The sequence below is a fragment of the Lissotriton vulgaris genome, chromosome 7, assembly GCF_964263255.1.
Source record: "Lissotriton vulgaris chromosome 7, aLisVul1.2, whole genome shotgun sequence".
Lineage (NCBI taxonomy): Eukaryota > Metazoa > Chordata > Amphibia > Caudata > Salamandridae > Lissotriton > Lissotriton vulgaris.
This window is the reverse complement of record NC_141695.1, coordinates 863,447,271-863,464,073: the sequence shown is the minus strand read 5'-3', so window position 1 is coordinate 863,464,073 and position 16,803 is coordinate 863,447,271. Positions and strand designations below refer to the sequence as shown.

At 47.0% G+C, this 16,803-nt stretch overlaps 1 protein-coding gene across 1 annotated transcript; it reads right to left on the bottom strand.

The window, feature by feature from the left end:
- Positions 1 to 340: 340 nt before the first annotated feature.
- HAND1 (heart and neural crest derivatives expressed 1) lies at positions 341 to 15,609 on the bottom strand. The gene is made up of 2 exons (XM_086931253.1): positions 14,738 to 15,609; positions 341 to 2,207 (listed from the first exon to the last, which is right to left on the bottom strand). The coding sequence occupies exons 1-2, from the start codon at positions 15,221 to 15,223 to the stop codon at positions 2,109 to 2,111; spliced, it is 585 nt and encodes a 194-aa protein (XP_086787379.1). The 5' UTR covers positions 15,224 to 15,609; the 3' UTR covers positions 341 to 2,108.
- Positions 15,610 to 16,803: the final 1,194 nt, after the last annotated feature.

The following is a 16,803-nucleotide window of genomic DNA, read 5'->3' as shown; positions in this document are numbered from 1 at the left end:
TAACATAGTTGCACTGGGCTCCACCAGTGCAAAAGCCTACCCTGAGTGGGTACTGCTGAAAATGACATGGCAGCCAGCTAATGTAGGCCTCGCGCACAGCATTCTCGGATGCAGAACTAATGGAGTCTCCTAGTCAGGAACGCTGCTTTCTCGCACTCTTGAGATATGTGTGTGTGGGGCGACAAAGTAGAGCGGGTGGGGGTCTGCCACTTATAGCAGCTGCCCTGCTTCCACCTGACCCTGAGTCGGCGCCTTAGGCCGTGTTCCTTGTTGCAACACACAAAGTCTGAAACCGAGAAACAAAAACCAAGTAGCTTATAAACACAGACCGATCAGCAGATATGTTTCTATAAAACTTTATTTTCTGTCAAAAAACCAATAAATATTTGGCTTTGCAATCTTTGATCTGATAGGAAAGTGGTCATACATTTGAGGTAGAGGAGAAAAAAACTTGATACAGTAATTTCGGACATTTAGGTAGTTAAATATATATATTTTTACAACATAGAAAAACAACACTTTTTAATATGTACAAAAATAAAAGTTTTCTGCTCCATGGGCAGGGAAGTGCAGAACAATCAACAGAAATAACACTGTTAGGACACAGGAACCAGACTCACAGCACAGCACGTTGGTGGGACGGGGGCACTGAGAGAGAGGGACCGGTAGGTAGTTAGGTAGTACAGGAGGAGGTGTGCCCCAGTCACCCTACCCCATGCACCCCAGCTTTGGTTCCCCCTCATTCCAAGGTTTCCGGGTCAGGGCTTTACCACGTGCATTCGCTTTTGCAAAAGAAAAAAAAGAAAAGAGAAAATGAATGGAGCTGGCAGATTCCACTTCACTCCACCATCTCCCGCCCCGTTCCCTGCCACCAAGCGCCCTCCTTTTCTCTTTCTTTTGGGTGAAACATAAAGGAAGGGGCAGAGTTTGTCAGGCAAACACTAGGGGTTTCAAAGGTACCAAACTGGTCAGGTGTGATATACGGGGAGCTAAGCATGCATAGAGGTGCCTTTGGGGGGGCCACGGGGAAGAGCGCCTGCCTACCCAACCGGGAAGGCGCTTCATCTGTGCGTTTTTGCAACTCATCTGCACAGTACTTTGCAGGATCCCGGGAAAGGAATGGCTGAGTTTTAAAGCAAAATATTCCGATTCTGGGAGATTTTGATAAACACAAAAATAACTAGCGTGTTAACTTTTTATTTCATGGTAAAATTCCGCAGGGCGTGCAGAGCTTTGAAAGGCTCGACAGTTGCCCATGGAAGGGAAGGGGTGAATGTGTCAGTGGGCAGAGCCCTGGCAGTATCCGGTACCCAGGTGACATGTGGAGCTGGCACGGTGTGCCCAGGCAGGATCCCTCGTGGCCTGTGCCATAGGAACTCGAGTGGTCCCTCTGAGAGGCGCCTAATGATGTGTGTTTCTGCTCTGAGGGCCGCGACCTGGTAATTCCGGCCTGGCCGGATTGTCTTATTAAGGCCAGACAGTGGAGCCCTGGGGCAGCCCGATCTCCCCCGAGTCTTCTGTGTGCGGTGGAGTCCAGAGGCCGCTCCTGCTCCCCACTGGTAGGGATTCACATTGTGGGAAGGACTGTGTAACTGGGGTCTGTCTCACTCGTTCTGCCTTTTCCCTCACCGGCATATGGCGTACGCCTACGGTAATAACCAGTGGTTCCGATTGGTTTGAGCTGATCATTTTACACCTGTTGTCGCCCCTCGCGCACTCCCCTTGTTGTTGGGCCCTGGGGACACTGCTCTCGTCTCTCGGGACTCTGTGGCCACCCTCTCTCTCCAGGTTCAAAGACGTGTACTCCAGGGGTGACAAAGCTCTCTCGAGAGGTGCAGTCTGCCGCTTAGAACTTTGTTGTGAGAGACTCGGCGCTGCCCGGCTGGGGTCCGTGGGGCCTTGTTTCCCACGCAGGACATGATGATGGGCAGTAGACATACTCCCGTGGCCCGTTCTTGGCCATCCTCTCTCCCCTGTTTCACATTTCTTGCACTCCCCGCCTGTGAGTCCTGGGGCATTGCACACTCAGTGGTCAGTGAAAGGAAGTCCCGGCCTGGACACGGAGTCTGCTCTCCTCGCACACTCAGTCCTTGGTCAGTGCGCGGCCGCTAGGGGTTCAGCTCCAGGGCCCACACCTGCTGGGGCCAGCCCGTCCGCCCCTTCATCTTCTTCTCTCCTGGGCCCAGCGTGGCCGGGAACACTTCCCCCTGTGGTGGAGAGAGAACCAACGTGAGCAGAGGCGTGGATATGTGAGAGGCCAAAGAGAGAGAGAAAGGGAGAGAGAGAGACATAAAGAGAGAGAGAAAGAGAGAGGCCCAGAGAGAGAGAGAGGTCCACCGAGAGAGAGAAAGGGAGAGAGAGAGAGAGAGAGAGAGGCCCACCGACAAAGAGGCTCACCGAGCGAGAGAGAAAGAGAGAGACCCACCTAGAGACTAAAGGGTAGAGAGAAAGGGAGAGAGAGAGAGGCCCACCGAGAGAGAGAGAGAGAGAGGCCCACCGAGAGAGAGAGAGAGAAAGGGAGAGAGAGAGAGAGAAAGGGAGAGAGAGAGAGGCCCACCGACAAAGAGGCTCACCGACAAAGAGGCTCACCGAGCGAGAGAGAAAGAGGGAGAGAGAGAGACCCACCTAGAGACCAAAAGGGAGAGAGAAAGGGAGAGAGAAAGGGAGAGAGAGAGAGAAAGGGAGAGAGAGAGAGGGATAGAGAGAGACCCAGCGAGAGAGAGAGGCCCACCGAGAGAGAGAAAGAGAGGGATAGAGAGAGACCCAGCGAGAGAGAGAGAGGCTCACCGAGAGAGAGAAAGGGGGAGAGAGGCCCACCGAGAGAGGAAGAGAGGGAGTGAGTGGGTCAGATCACACGGAATAGGCCCGTATAGCACACTCTAGAGTGCACATTCAGAAGATAGTTGGACTGCACACTCCGGAGCGGCGCACACGGGGAGCGACGGGAAACAAGGCTTGCAAAACAGCAGGAAGGAGCCCACAATATGAGAGAGAGACGGGGAATAAAAGAAGAAAACTGGAACAACAGAACGAGTTGAGAACAAGGGATTCGTGCAGAAGTGACATCAGCAGTGTGTGCGCAACCGCGCACCCCTTCCCTCAGGCAGCGTCCGCCGAGGGCCCGACCACACTCGAGGCATGGCGGCGCAGCTACACGCGGGCCAGTGTGTGTCTGCGAGGGGAGGGGGGGGGGGGGGGGGAGGCTCGTGGACAGAGCGCGTGGACATCTCTGGGCACACGACGGGGTATGCGCTGCCCAGTGTGTGTGTGTGAGTAAGGGTGGGGGCTAGCTACAGCACAGAATGTGTGCATGGACAACTCTGGGCCTGGGTACACGACTTGTTACACGCAGTACAATGTGTGCGCGTGTGTGTGTGGGGGGTGGGGGGCGGGGGGGGTGGGGGGGGGGTCGTGAGCCACAGCAAAGATTGGGTGCAGCGTTGGTGTGTGTAACTATCAACACGTTCAGTTTTTCGATTCCCCGTAAACTATTTATATTTAAAGCTTCATAAAACTGGCATCTTTCTCATGGTATTTGTCAAACTAATGATGCGACAACAATCTCGTCTCTCTCTCCTACACTTATAACTTTAACATTGAATGTCAGGAAGCGAAAAAAACAAATATGGCGTAGTCGTTGATAGGGCTTGCAATTTATGGTTTTGCGTTCCATTAAAACATGTTTTTTTAAGTTTCATTTATAACTCAAGCCCTTTTGGGCAAATCTATACAGAATGCAAAAAGTTTTAATTTTTAATTAAAATCAGTTTGGGGAATTTTTATTCACGGACATTGCAACACTTAACTTGAGATAAGGTCTTGACCCAATTTTCGTTTTATGTACATTAGTTCAACTTGCATAGACGTTTTTCCATAACACAACTATTGTAAACAAATGTATATTTGCAGTAGAGTGTGCGAGCCGACTGTTGAACAACAAGCAATATCTGAGCTGTCCATCTGATTGGGTGCAAAGAGCTACATATGTTTGTCCATCTAGACCAGAAGCTACGTCCACAATGTATGCGGGGTCGTGCTGAGGACTCTAGGAAAACACACAAGCTCGGGGGTGTAGGTACATGCAAGAGTGTGAAACTGTCCTGTAAAATGTGCCACTCTGTACATCAACTGTCCTTTAAAACGTGCCACTCTGTACATCAACTGTCCTTTAAAACGTGCCACTCTGTACATCCACGTGTCGGCCGCCGTTGTGAACTATATTGCTCACTTTTAGACGCGCGTTCCTACATGTGCAATCCAGAACCCATGATGTGGTCCGCCGACATTTCTTTTATTATTTCGATAAAGAGGTTTCTGGGAGTGGTGTCTGGGCCCGGCCCGGGCGTGGGCAGAGGATCCGTGCACTTCTGCTCACTCACAGGACACATCAGATGCCCCGCGCCAGCGGTGCCCATTGCTAGCCCTTTGCCCTGTGTCCTGCCCTCCGGACAAGGCGGGCTGTAGCGCTCGCGGCCATTCTCTGCCAGGAATACGTCCGTGGGTAGTGGCTGAAGCACGCAGTATTAAAGGACAATTTTAGTGAAGATGTGTTCTGTGACGTCTCTTTAAAAATAATAATAATATTAACATATGTTATATAAGTAGAAACCTCCTGAAAAAACGGTGGTTGATGGGACGTTAACATAATGATTCAAAACCAAAAAGCCCCAGCAATGTGGCTGTTGTGTTTATCTGTGCGAGTTTAACTGTGAGTGCACTGCTTGTGAATAGAAGAGCATCGCAGATGACATTGAAAATGGCGGCTTTGATAACATAACGGACATTAGATTATCAGTGATTTAAACAAACATACAGCCCATGCCGGGCTTGCACAGGGCAGAGCCAACGACGAGAGCTTGTGTGTGCCGCCTACTTCCGTTCATGCACAAGTGTAGAGAATGTACAATCATTGGCCAGAGGCTTGAAGGGCACGGTGACAGGCGATGCCCTTGTGTGTAGTGTTCACTAGCATGGTGCCAGGCCATGCCATCTGTGTCATATACTTCTGTGCATAGTGTTAGCTTGCATGGTGACAGATCATGCCCTGCATGCCATATATACCTTTGTGCATAGTGTTAGCTTGCATGGTGACAGGCCATGCCCTGCGTGCCATATATACCTTTGTGCATAGTGTTAGCTTGCATGGTGACAGATCATGCCCTGCGTGCCATATATACCTCTGTGCATAGTGCTAGCTTGCATGGTGACAGGCCATGCCCTGCGTGCCATATATACCTCTGTGCATAGTGTTAGCTTGCATGGTGACAGATCATGCCCTGCGTGCCATATATACCTCTGTGCATAGTGTTAGCTTGCATGGTGACAGGCCATGCCCTGCGTGCCATATATACCTCTGTGCATAGTGTTAGCTTGCATGGTGACAGATCATGCCCTGCGTGCCATATATACCTCTGTGCATAGTGTTAGCTTGCATGGTGACAGGCCATGCCCCGTGTGTCATATATACCTCTGTGCACAGTGCTAGCTTGCATGGGCACAGACCATGCCCCATGTGTCATATACCTCTGTGCACAGTGTTAGCTTGCATGGCGACAGGCCATGCCCTGTACATCAAATGCCTCTATGTGTGGTATTCATTGGCATGTTGACAGGCTGTTCTTATGTGTCCACTCCATATATGTGTGCCCTATGCCCCTGGATGTGATGCCCTCTATGTCTGTATGGAGCAGGCATGACATGCCTTTCTGTGTTTCATCAGGGCATGACCACAGGTCACTCCTTGTTTTTCTTTTGATGCTGATGATGTAAATTGTGATGCCATGAGAAGTGAATGTGGTGGTAGTATAATGGTTGTGTATTTCACCTCAACTGGAGAATTTCTATGAGTTGGAGGTGTTTCTGGATATTACCGCTGTGCCGGTCACTAGGCACTAGAGAATGCAAATTTGCCCTAAGGATACTAAGAACTGATCTTAGTAAGCTATTAACTTTCTGGATTAACACGTTATCTACTGGCTATGTGGAAAGCTAGGGCAAAGATTTCCATGGTAACTGGAAATCCATCCCTGATTGATGTAGTAAAGTGATATACCGCACTTCCAATCTCAGTTTTGGAACCTAATATTTGACCCTACTATTGCCTTCCCACATCCTTCAGGGTGCCTACTAACCAGAAGTCTTTTTAATTATATCTAATCTGTTGTTTTATAAACCGTATAATTTATTTTAACTATATTTATATGGTTAACTATTTATGTTTTATATTGGAAAATGTTTTTATGCGCTTTGATGGCTTTTTGAGCCACAATAAAGCAGAACTGAATTGAATTGAAGGTATCTGATCTAGCACTGAGAAGGTACTGTTGGTGGAATCCTAGTGCTCTGAGAAAGAAGTGAAGGAAGACCATTCTGGGAAGCTATCAGACACTACCCTGATGCTTCTGGGTAAAGCTGGCACTGCTGACTATAAACATTGAGGTAGTCCAACAGGGCGCTCACCCTGTTGAAGCCCTGCTTGTTCTTGCTGACACTGCCCGGCTGACACCTCTCTGAGCACTACCCCTTCTCCTATGCAGGCATGGCTGCTGCTCCAGCGTCTCTGGACAGTGGGTGGACATTGAAGATAACAGCAAGCCTGGGTCTCAGCATTCTGGCTGAAAATGTCCAGCCACAGTGATGTGGCACAGGCTGGTACTACCCTGCCTCTCTGGGCCATCGGTCAGGATTTTGTGCAAAAACATAGCCATTTTAAAGCAGCAAATTTTCTGAATGTCTCCAAAGATATCTGCATATTTTTGCAGTAGAAAGTTAATCAACATTTTTTTTTCCATCAAGGAATTGTCCTGCGCTGTGTAATTGGTTAGTGCCCGCTTCTTTATTAGCTGAGCAAACTGGTAATGAGGCATTGTCAGATTTGCGATGGAAGGCGGGGTCTTCACCTTGTCTCTTGACAAGGTAATATATATATATACATATATATATATATATATATGTATGGTTGCCAGAGATATAAATTCCTCCGAATTTTGGTCACTAATAAACTTTGTGCCTATTTGATACATCTCCACAAAACTTTGCAGACCTATTCCTTTTAATACATTGGTGGATGATGCAAATTTAGCAGAGATTCGTCAAGGAGGAGCAAAGAAAAAAAAAGGGGGTGCCCAACATGCATTTTGACACCAATGCATTTTCTATAGACGTTTGAGTCACATGTAGCGCAAAAATGGCTGAACCGATATTAATTAAATTTGGCAGGAATTAAGATTATGATATGTAGATGATCATGTTGTGTTGTACAGGTAAGTAGGTGGAGCATGAATAGGAATTTACTTAAGTGATATCTGTTGTCGTAGAAATTTCACTGTATTTCACAAAAGTACTGTGGTACCTAGTAATTATAAGTCATTATGTGATTGGCTAATGACTGGCTTTACCAAAGTTATTTTATATATATTTAATGAAAAAAATTATGTTAAAGATAAGTTATAGTTAGCAAAACTTTTTTTATTCTTTCTATACAAACCCAACTTAAACTATACAAACTTTAGAAATTTAAATTTCAAAATTATTCACCACTTTCAATTTACTACGAATTAGGTACCTTCTTATGCAATCCTGTCACCTCACTCGCCACACTACATTACATTACATGCACTGTTCTCAGAAATGATGTCTTTTGAGATGCATGTGTTATGAATCCTATAATTTTGCATGATGTAAGTCATGTACTATGCAAGCGTATAAAAAACGAAGGGAGAAGTTATACTAAATGCAGTGTGGCGAGAGGTGTGCGACTTCAAGTAAACTGAAGGTGGTGCGTAGCTCTAACTTTTTAATTTCTAAAGTTTGTATAATTTAACCCCTTGCGTGCTGATGATGGCCCCCGTCCGTCATGCAGCATGGTGCTCGTGTGCTGAGGATGGCTGGGGCCGCCATAAACCCTCCCACTCTTTAAAAGCGCTGCACAGGCGCAGAATCGCGGCCGCACGCAAGGGGTTAAGATTTGGTTGTATAGAAAAAAATAAGTGACGTTTTCCTAACTTTTAAGTAATCTTTAACCTTTGTTTTTAATTATATATATCTCTCTCTAGGTATATATATATATATATATATATATATATATATATATATATATATATATATATATATATGCGCAGCCACGGCCCGTGTAGGGCGTGCCACTGGGCAGTGACGTGGGGCGGGGGAGGGGTAGGGTGGGGGTTGTAAAATGCGGGGAAGCGGACAATTTCAGGTAAGTACCGGGAAAAAAACGAATTTTGTTGCGTGCGCTGCGTATGTTTTTTTTCTTCGGTACTTACCTGAAATCGCCCGTTTCCTGCATTTTACAACCCCCCCACCCTGCCCCTCCCCCGCCCCACGTCACCGCCCGGTGGCACGCCCTACACGGGCTGTGACTGTATATATGTGTGTGTGTGTTTAACTAGGACAGTTGAGAATGCCTCAACTGAACTAGACAGGAGGGAGTCTCCTGTGCTGTGAAGCTGAGGGAGGGGCAAACAAGTAAACAAGAAACAAGCCTCCTTGCTGAGGTGCCTGCTGCCTGAAATAAATGTATATGTGGCTAATCTGCTTGGAAGTCGGTATTGGCTTTAATTGATTGAGTCACTTGATGCTCCTTGATGACAAAGTTTTATTTGGGGAGAAATTGCAAGGATGTTAACATTTGAGCTGTGGAGTGCATGCTTTTAATGGACAGTTATAAAATATGCTGGCACTAGATACATTTTGTGTATTACCATAATCTATACTTTGGAAGCACTTTTTAAAATCTTAAACCTAAATGTTTTTACACATTTGTGACAACCTATATTAAACGGTCTGTAAAGCAAATGTATAATAATACCATATATTCACAGTGCTTTCAGTCAAAGTCTGGGACCTCGTAGCACTAAAAATACTCAAAACACTATCTTCCACTGCAGCAACCAGGATCTCATTCTGGGGCTCTCTGGTTACACTCACAGATATCTGCAGTGATCTCATTAACCCACAGAGGTTCAGTTACGTAAAATAGGGCACTTCCCAGTGCTTAGCATGCTTTTACTTTTAATTTAAGGTGCACGTTATTAGATAAGCAGTTACCTAAAGGCTAACAAAAGAGGTAGAGAGTACTTTGTTCTTTTTAGCCACTCATTTGACCGCGTCCCCACGCTCACTGATCTCAACACTGGCACTCGGGATCACACTACCTATACTTTTTGTAATGCACTTCGAGCAGTTGGTGGAGGGCGCGAGTCAGATATTATGCTGCAATAGTTTGAACCCCATACCGTCTTTCTCGTTATTCTGTGAATGTGACGTCATCTCTTTCAGACACATATTGCGCCCCCTGCCTAGTCTCCGTTATGTTGTCTCAAGTGAAAGCCCTGTTGGAGCTAGTGCCAGGGTATATGACGGCATGGCGTGGCATGGCGGGCATGGCATGGAAACCGCAGGCCTCCCGTCAAAGGCGGCCATTTCATATTTGTCAAACTGCTATTGTGGAATAAAGAGCTTGAAGCTCAAAGAGCGAATGAAGATATAAAGACGTCATTGGTAAAGACATGCAATTATATATCTATCTATTTACCTCCAGAATAGACGTACGCCGTTGAGGTATATATCTATCTTTTTATTTACCTGTATATTATTAATCTATTTATTTACCTCCTGTATGGACGTACGCCATTGCGGTATATACCTATCTTTTTATGTACCTGTATATTATCTATTTATTTGCCTTTAATATGCGTACGCCACTGAGGTATATATCTATTAATTTATTTACTTACCTCCATTATGCGTGTATGCCCTTGAGGTATATTATCTATTTATTATTAACCGCCAGAATGGACGTAAGCCATTGAGGTATATACCTATCTTTTTATGTACCTGTATATTATCTATTTATTTGCCTTTAATATGCGTACGCCACTGAGGTATATATCTATTAATTTATTTACTTACCTCCATTATGCGTGTATGCCCTTGAGGTATATTATCTATTTATTATTAACCGCCAGAATGGACGTAAGCCATTGAGGTATATATCTATCTTTTTATTTACCTGTATAATATCTATTAGTTTACCTCCAGAATGCGCGTACGCCATTGAGGCATATTATCTATCTATTTATTTACTTCCAGAACGGGCGTACGCCAGCGAGGTATATATCTATTAATTTATTCACCTCCAGAATGCGCGTACGCCATTGAGGTATATATCTATCTTGTTATTTACCTGTATATACCTTTAAATACCTTTTTATTTACTTACTATTGAGGTATATTATCTATCTATCTATATAGTTACCTCCAGAATGGGTGTACTCCACCGAGGTCTATTATCTATCTATGTATATACTTCCAGAATGGGTGTATGCCAGTGAGGTATATATCTATTTATTCACCTCCAGAATGCGCCTACTCCATTGAGGTATATTATTTATCTATTTTTTACCTCCAGAATGAACGTACGCCATTGAGGTATATATCTATCTTTTTATTTACCTGTATAATATCTTATCTATTTATTTACCTCCAGAATGGGTGAACGCCATTGAGGTGTATTATCTATCTATATAGTTACTGCCAGAATGGGCTAACGCCATTGAGGTATATATCTCTATATTTATTTCAAGCATGCGCGTACACCACTGAGGTATTTATCTATCTATTTATTTACCTCCAGCATGGGCCTACGCCATTGATGTATATATATCTATTTATCTCCAGAATGCGCGTGCGCCATTGAGGTATATAGCTATCTATTTATTTACCTCCAGAATGGGCGTACGCCATTGAGGTATATATCTATTTATTTACCTGCAGAATGAGGGTAGGCCATTGAGATATATATCTATATATGTACCTCCACCATGGGTGTATAATCTATATATTTACCTCCACCGTTGGTGTATACCATTGAGGTATAAATCTATCTGTATGTTTACCTCGCGAATGGGTGTATGCCATTCAGGTATTCAGTTGGCATAATGCACAGCTAGGTTGAGGAGGTTTGTAGTTGTTTACGGAGCTCATGATTTTTCTTCAAAGGAAGTGCTTGCATATCTTTGCCAGCTGTTTAAAAAACATGTTTCTTTTTTTAGACCAAAACATATGTCAAATGCTGGACTGTGTGGGTGATTGGCTATATTAAAAATTTCAGAAGCTAAATTTCTCATTTAAAAATGTAGAATTTTGGAAACTATCATGTGCACTGGTAAAAAACACACATTGTGTCCATAGAAGGGAGACATTGCTAAAGCTATTCTCTAGTAGGTGCAGCAGAGAGTGGGATCGAGTTGTAATTGGGATGTACAGATTGTGTTTATCTCTGGATAGAATGGTGATTAACTGATGGACAGTAGAGAGATGGCAGCGGCTGTCATTCATGATGAAACCTATGTTTCACAGGGACTGAGAAGTCTTGTCCATATTTACGGATCACTAGGACCTATAGGCTTATACCACTGCATTTTGTTAAATAAAAGCACCGTGTATGTGGGTATGCAGCTGTGTGGACATACATATATATTTATGTACATAATGTGTGTGTGTGTGTATATATATATATATATATCAACGTTTGTAGACATCCGTGCAACATCGGATGTATGCATAATGCATTCTTATCAATGGTCAGTTGGATGTATGCATAATGCATTCTTATCAATGGTCAGTTGCACGGATGTCTACAAACGTGGACTGTATATTAGCACCATACTCTATAGGTCCACGTTCGATGAGACTGCCACTCTATTTCTGTAAACATGCATGCACCTTTCCATTGTTTGATGAAGAGGGTGCGATGCCAGCTCATACGTGCTTTCGTTACAGAAGTATTTGAATTGAATTTCTTTGTGTCAGTTACTTTTGAGAGTTCAAAGGCGTAGTGTGCATACTTAGCTGCTGCGCTGTGCATGACGGGTGCCTCTATTACACGTTTTACATAAGGGGCACACTGTTTGCAAAGATGTATTTAATGTTTACTAGTGCGGCTTCAGCCGCTGGATTATATTTAGGGACTTTATATTACAGGGGGTTTGTGTGTTCTATTTGCAACCTGCCTGCCTTATTACAGTCTCTGATATCCAAATGCAGTTATAACTAGGCAGATCATTGGCTAAACTCTAAACCTAGCCTTTAGTTTTTACATGGTCGCTGGACCACACAGCAGTCTGCCCCAGGTCACACGGTTTTGTGAGATCTCTAACTGTACAATGCGAGAATAGTAGCCACTGGGCTCCCTTTCCTCACTCGGCGCAGTCCTTGAACTGCGCCATAATTGCCGTTGATTGTGCACACTTTAACTCACTACAAATGCTGAAACGCAGTCTCCGTTTGAAGATATATCCGTATATTTTGCGTCGCGGCCATCTCATGGCGCATTCGTTTTGTTATGGCGGCTCTCTTTATTTTTCAAGTACAGCAGTCTGGGCGTTACTCACGGCCCTGTCGTCCCTGGTGGTCGCATACACGGCCTCGCTGTTTCCTGCGACCTTCGTTCTCTACAGCTCACCTCGCGGTTCCTTCGGAGCGCTAGGCGCTGTGGTATTGCACTTTACCTTGCTGGTTCTGGGAAGGATACGGTGTTTGCAGATTATTAGAGGACCGGCCTGGGGAGGACCCGGGGTCGCTCTGCAGTGGGGGATTCACACAAACTCTTCCTGTGCGGGGCTCCTGCAGACGGCGGCCACAGGCCCGCACGGCCGTGCAAATAAAACTGCTTCTCCGCGGCTGACACAAGCCAGAGCACTGCAAATTGATGGCCCTGCTTTTCTCGAGAGACAGACCCGGAAAATGTAGTTGAGTCTGATGGATATTGGGCTCCATCTACACGAAGCTGCAAGAAACGTCGAGGTCGGAGAAGGTCTGTACAGATCAGATGTCCAGTGCACAGCTTCAATTGAGGGTAGGTACCTGCGGGAATGCAGCGAGTTACAATGCGAAACTAAACTACAAGACAGTATGTGCGGGGAGAAACACGCTCTAAAGTAACGCGCTGCAGAGTTCTACGAGTGTGCATCGGTGGAAACCCTTTCAGAGAAAAAAAATGTCTTAAGAAGTGGGTATACGAATCGTATTGATTTGTGTGATGATTTGTACAATTATAAATAAATAAGTCCTGAAGTTTCCAATTCTTCAGTTAAATAAACAAAAACACCTTTCGGAAATACGCCTTATTTCGCATGGACAATTTGGCGAAAATGTCGGAAAGAAACGAACTGAAAAGTGAGCAGGCCCGTCCCTTGCGGTCTGAGCGCATGCCAGGAAACTAGATTTCTGTTCGAAAGCCCTCATTACCGGCCCCTGCTATCTGGCGGCCGCGTTTAATGGGCTGCGCGGGATTCTTTCCGAAGCGCCGTGTGTTCTGGCGCACATGTTTTGTTACAAATTAGGAAAGGATCGTAACACATAAAATCAGACTTTTTAAAGTCTAATGATGCGGTGCAAAGCACAGACCACGGCGCTAGTAAAAGGGGGGATTCTGCGCGCCCGTTAATTGTGGAGTTTCCAACAGAATTCGTGTAATTCCAAAATGTACAATTGTAGATTTAAGACCCGCTATTCGGAAACATAATTTGCCTTTTTTAGATTTTCTAAATGGGGTGACGTAGCCCCTGGAGCAGCAGAAGCAGCCTCGCTGAAGGGGGTGGGGGCAGGGGTGTATAAGTGAATTATCTATTTCTGGGAAGGCCTCTAATCGGGTTGCGGCCCCGGCCGGCTCCAGATGCCCCTCTGGTTGCGGACGGGCCATTGATAATATCAGTGATTATGAGAGAACTGACTATTAAAAATGTCTTCCTCGCCCAGTGACGGGTGCAGGTCGCCCCGGGGGCCGAGGCGCCCCAGCACTTTAATGAGCAGAAATTAACTTACGTAACCTAATACATTAACCCGCGGTCCCATAACATGGAAAACTGCTGCCAAGCATCCCCGAGAACAAAAGTAAAAGGAATATACATCGAGATCTTTTTTTTATAAAGGCTATTTTCCAACTGAGTAAACAGTTGTGTCTATTTTGAATATAAGGTGTGCGGCTTGTCGGAGAGTGAGTAGGTGTTTGAATCAACCGTTTTCAGGCCACTCTGCAATGTAGTGACTTTAAAAATAAAAGCACTTAGTATACACCCTTGCATTTTATTACTAAATGGATTAATTAATGCTAGTTGCTCTGCTTCGTGAACTTTGCCATGCTCTTTAGATATTTTACAATATAGGGGGTTTATTACAATGAGTTCCGATGTTTTTATCTGATTTTGGAGAACTTGTATTCGGGTTACACGCCCTTATCGTTTCTCCCCTCAGGTACCTACCCCCTTCCTTGTCCATACCTCTCTTCCCCAGGGCTGGCGTCATTGCTGTATTCCTGGCTCCTACAGCCCCCCCCCAAAAAACAAGGTCCTTACCACTCTCTCCTTTCCTTCCCCCATCCCCTGGTTCATACAGGCCCCTCGCCAGATCCTTGCCGTCTCCCCTCCAACTGTCTCCCCCTTATTCCTGTTCAATACGGGGTTTTGCTGTCAGTCCCCGCATCTTCGCTCCCCCACCCCCTGTTTCATAGAGGTCTCCCCTTCCCCTGGTCCATACAGGTCTCCTAATGTCCGTACCGACTCCCCCTCTTCTTCTCTCAGCCCCCCCATCTTCCTAAAGTGTCTCCCCGGGTCCTCACGCCCCCTTCTTTCCTCTCACCCCTAGTTTATTAAATATAGGTGTCTCACAGCCTCTTCTACCCCCCTCCTGTTCATAACGGTCTCTCCCGGGTCCTTACCGGCTCCCCCCTCCTCTTCTTGTCGCCCTTCTTGAGCTCGGCCTTGAAGGCCTCGGCCTCCTCCGGCTGGCTGTCCCGGGCCAGCACCTCCATCAGGTACCCGATGTAGCTGGTCGCCAGGCGCAGGGTCTTGATCTTGGAGAGCTTGGTGTCGGCGGGCACGTTGGGGATGCAGTCCCGGAGCTCCGCGAAGGCGCTGTTGATGCTCTCCGTCCTCCGACGCTCCTTCTTCGGGGGGCCGGGCCCGCCCTTCCGCCGGCCCAGCCTCCCTGCCAGGGTCTCCAGACGGCCGGGCCCTTGGACGGGCCCCGGGACCGCGTACTCCGGGCTGAAGGGCGGCGGATTCGCGAACTCGGGAGACATGTCCGCGGAGTTGAGCAACCAGCCCTGGAAGTAGGGCCGGTCCTGGGGGCACCTGGGGGGGAAGAGAAAGGGGTCGTGCATCATGTGGGGGTGCGGCTGGTGGTACCCTCCGACTAGGTTCATGGCCTTTTTGTCAGCCACAGGTCGCCTGAGATGATGATTCTGTCCCCTCTTGTCCAAATACCTGTTAGAGGCACCTTCGGGCACCCCCTGGCACCCCTTAACTGTGAGCGAAAGTGCCCGCAGTCCGCTGCTTCTTCAGCCTCCACGGGGAGCCTTCCCACTCCTCGCAGCCTCCTGGGCGTCCCGATGCCCCTTCGCCTCCTCACAGAGCCCTCGGACACCTCACGGAGGTCTGCGCCTTGAAGCCAGGAGCGCCTTGAAGCAGGAGCCAGCGCAACCCGAGCTCACAGAGGCGTCAGAACGATGAAGTGTGAGGGTGAAGCGGGGAGGATGAGAGGGCGCCTCCTCTGCTCGGCTCAACCTCTGGGGCTCTGGGGAAAGTCTTTAACTCTTCAGGGCCCGGCTCCCGCCTTATATAGCCCGGCTGCAGGCCTGTCAGGCTTCAGCCCCAGCCAATGGAGAGAGGGAGCCATGACAGGGAAGAGGTCGGCTGGGGAGGGTCACCCCCACCCCTCCGAACTGTTTACTTTGCTCTCCTGAAGGCTGCTACCCTCCGATAGCGGCACACCTCTGTGGGCCCGTGTCACCGAAGAGGGCACGTGCCCGATAGGACTGTAGGAAAGGGGGCGTTTTTTGTGTGTAGAGGAGGTGAGGGGGTTCTCCGGCACAGGTGCGGGTTGCTTTTTGGGGTACCACCTATTGGCGCGGACGGGGATTGTTACATTGTATTTTCTATTAGTCTGCATAGCGCTTAACAGTGTTATGATGTGGCACTGTTACTTACATCTCGCGTAACCTACCACAATAACAAAAGCAACGAAAGAAAATCCATAAAAATGATGCATTTTGTGGTTTCGGTGCTTATGCGCAGAACGGATCCGCCATGGACAAGTGGTTTCTGTTTATTTCTTTGACTTGCTTGAAGAACACTTCGATGTATATGTCTGGTGGCCCCATGTAAACAGCGAGCAGAGCGCTGTGTATACAGTTTACAGCAATGTCTGAATAACTCTGCACTTGCTGGTCCGCCTCGCTTCTCCCTGAAGAGCCTCTTCACTGCGGACCTCGACTGGCCCACGCCACCAGGGCTTCCCCTGGTCACTGGGACCGACACCCCTGGCAGCGCCGCACTCTCAAGGCTTCCTGGCGTGGCCTTCGCGTTTACCTGGGCCGGCTTTGCGACTAGCACGTGGCTCAGTGCTTTGGGGTCTTTGTGGCTGAAGTGTTTGTGCTTCCACTGCGTGTCCACGAGCCTCGGGGACGACATTTGTTTTATTTTCAGCCTCTTGTATATTTTTACAACCCTGAATTAAACAGAGTTCCCAAGCAGGATGATGAGCTCAAGGGCAGTGTCTAAGAGAACAATATTTGCCATAAATCATGACCCTGGGTCGTAATCGCTGCAATGTTTGTTGAAAACCATACACTTTCCATACATCATTTCTCTGGTGTGCACTAACAAATTCTTTACACTCCCATTTAATAATGTCAGACATTTCCCCAGGTCTAACGTTTGCAATGGCGGCCTGGCAGAATAGAACTGACCTGCCTGTCCTCCTTCACACCGCCCAGGATGCTGG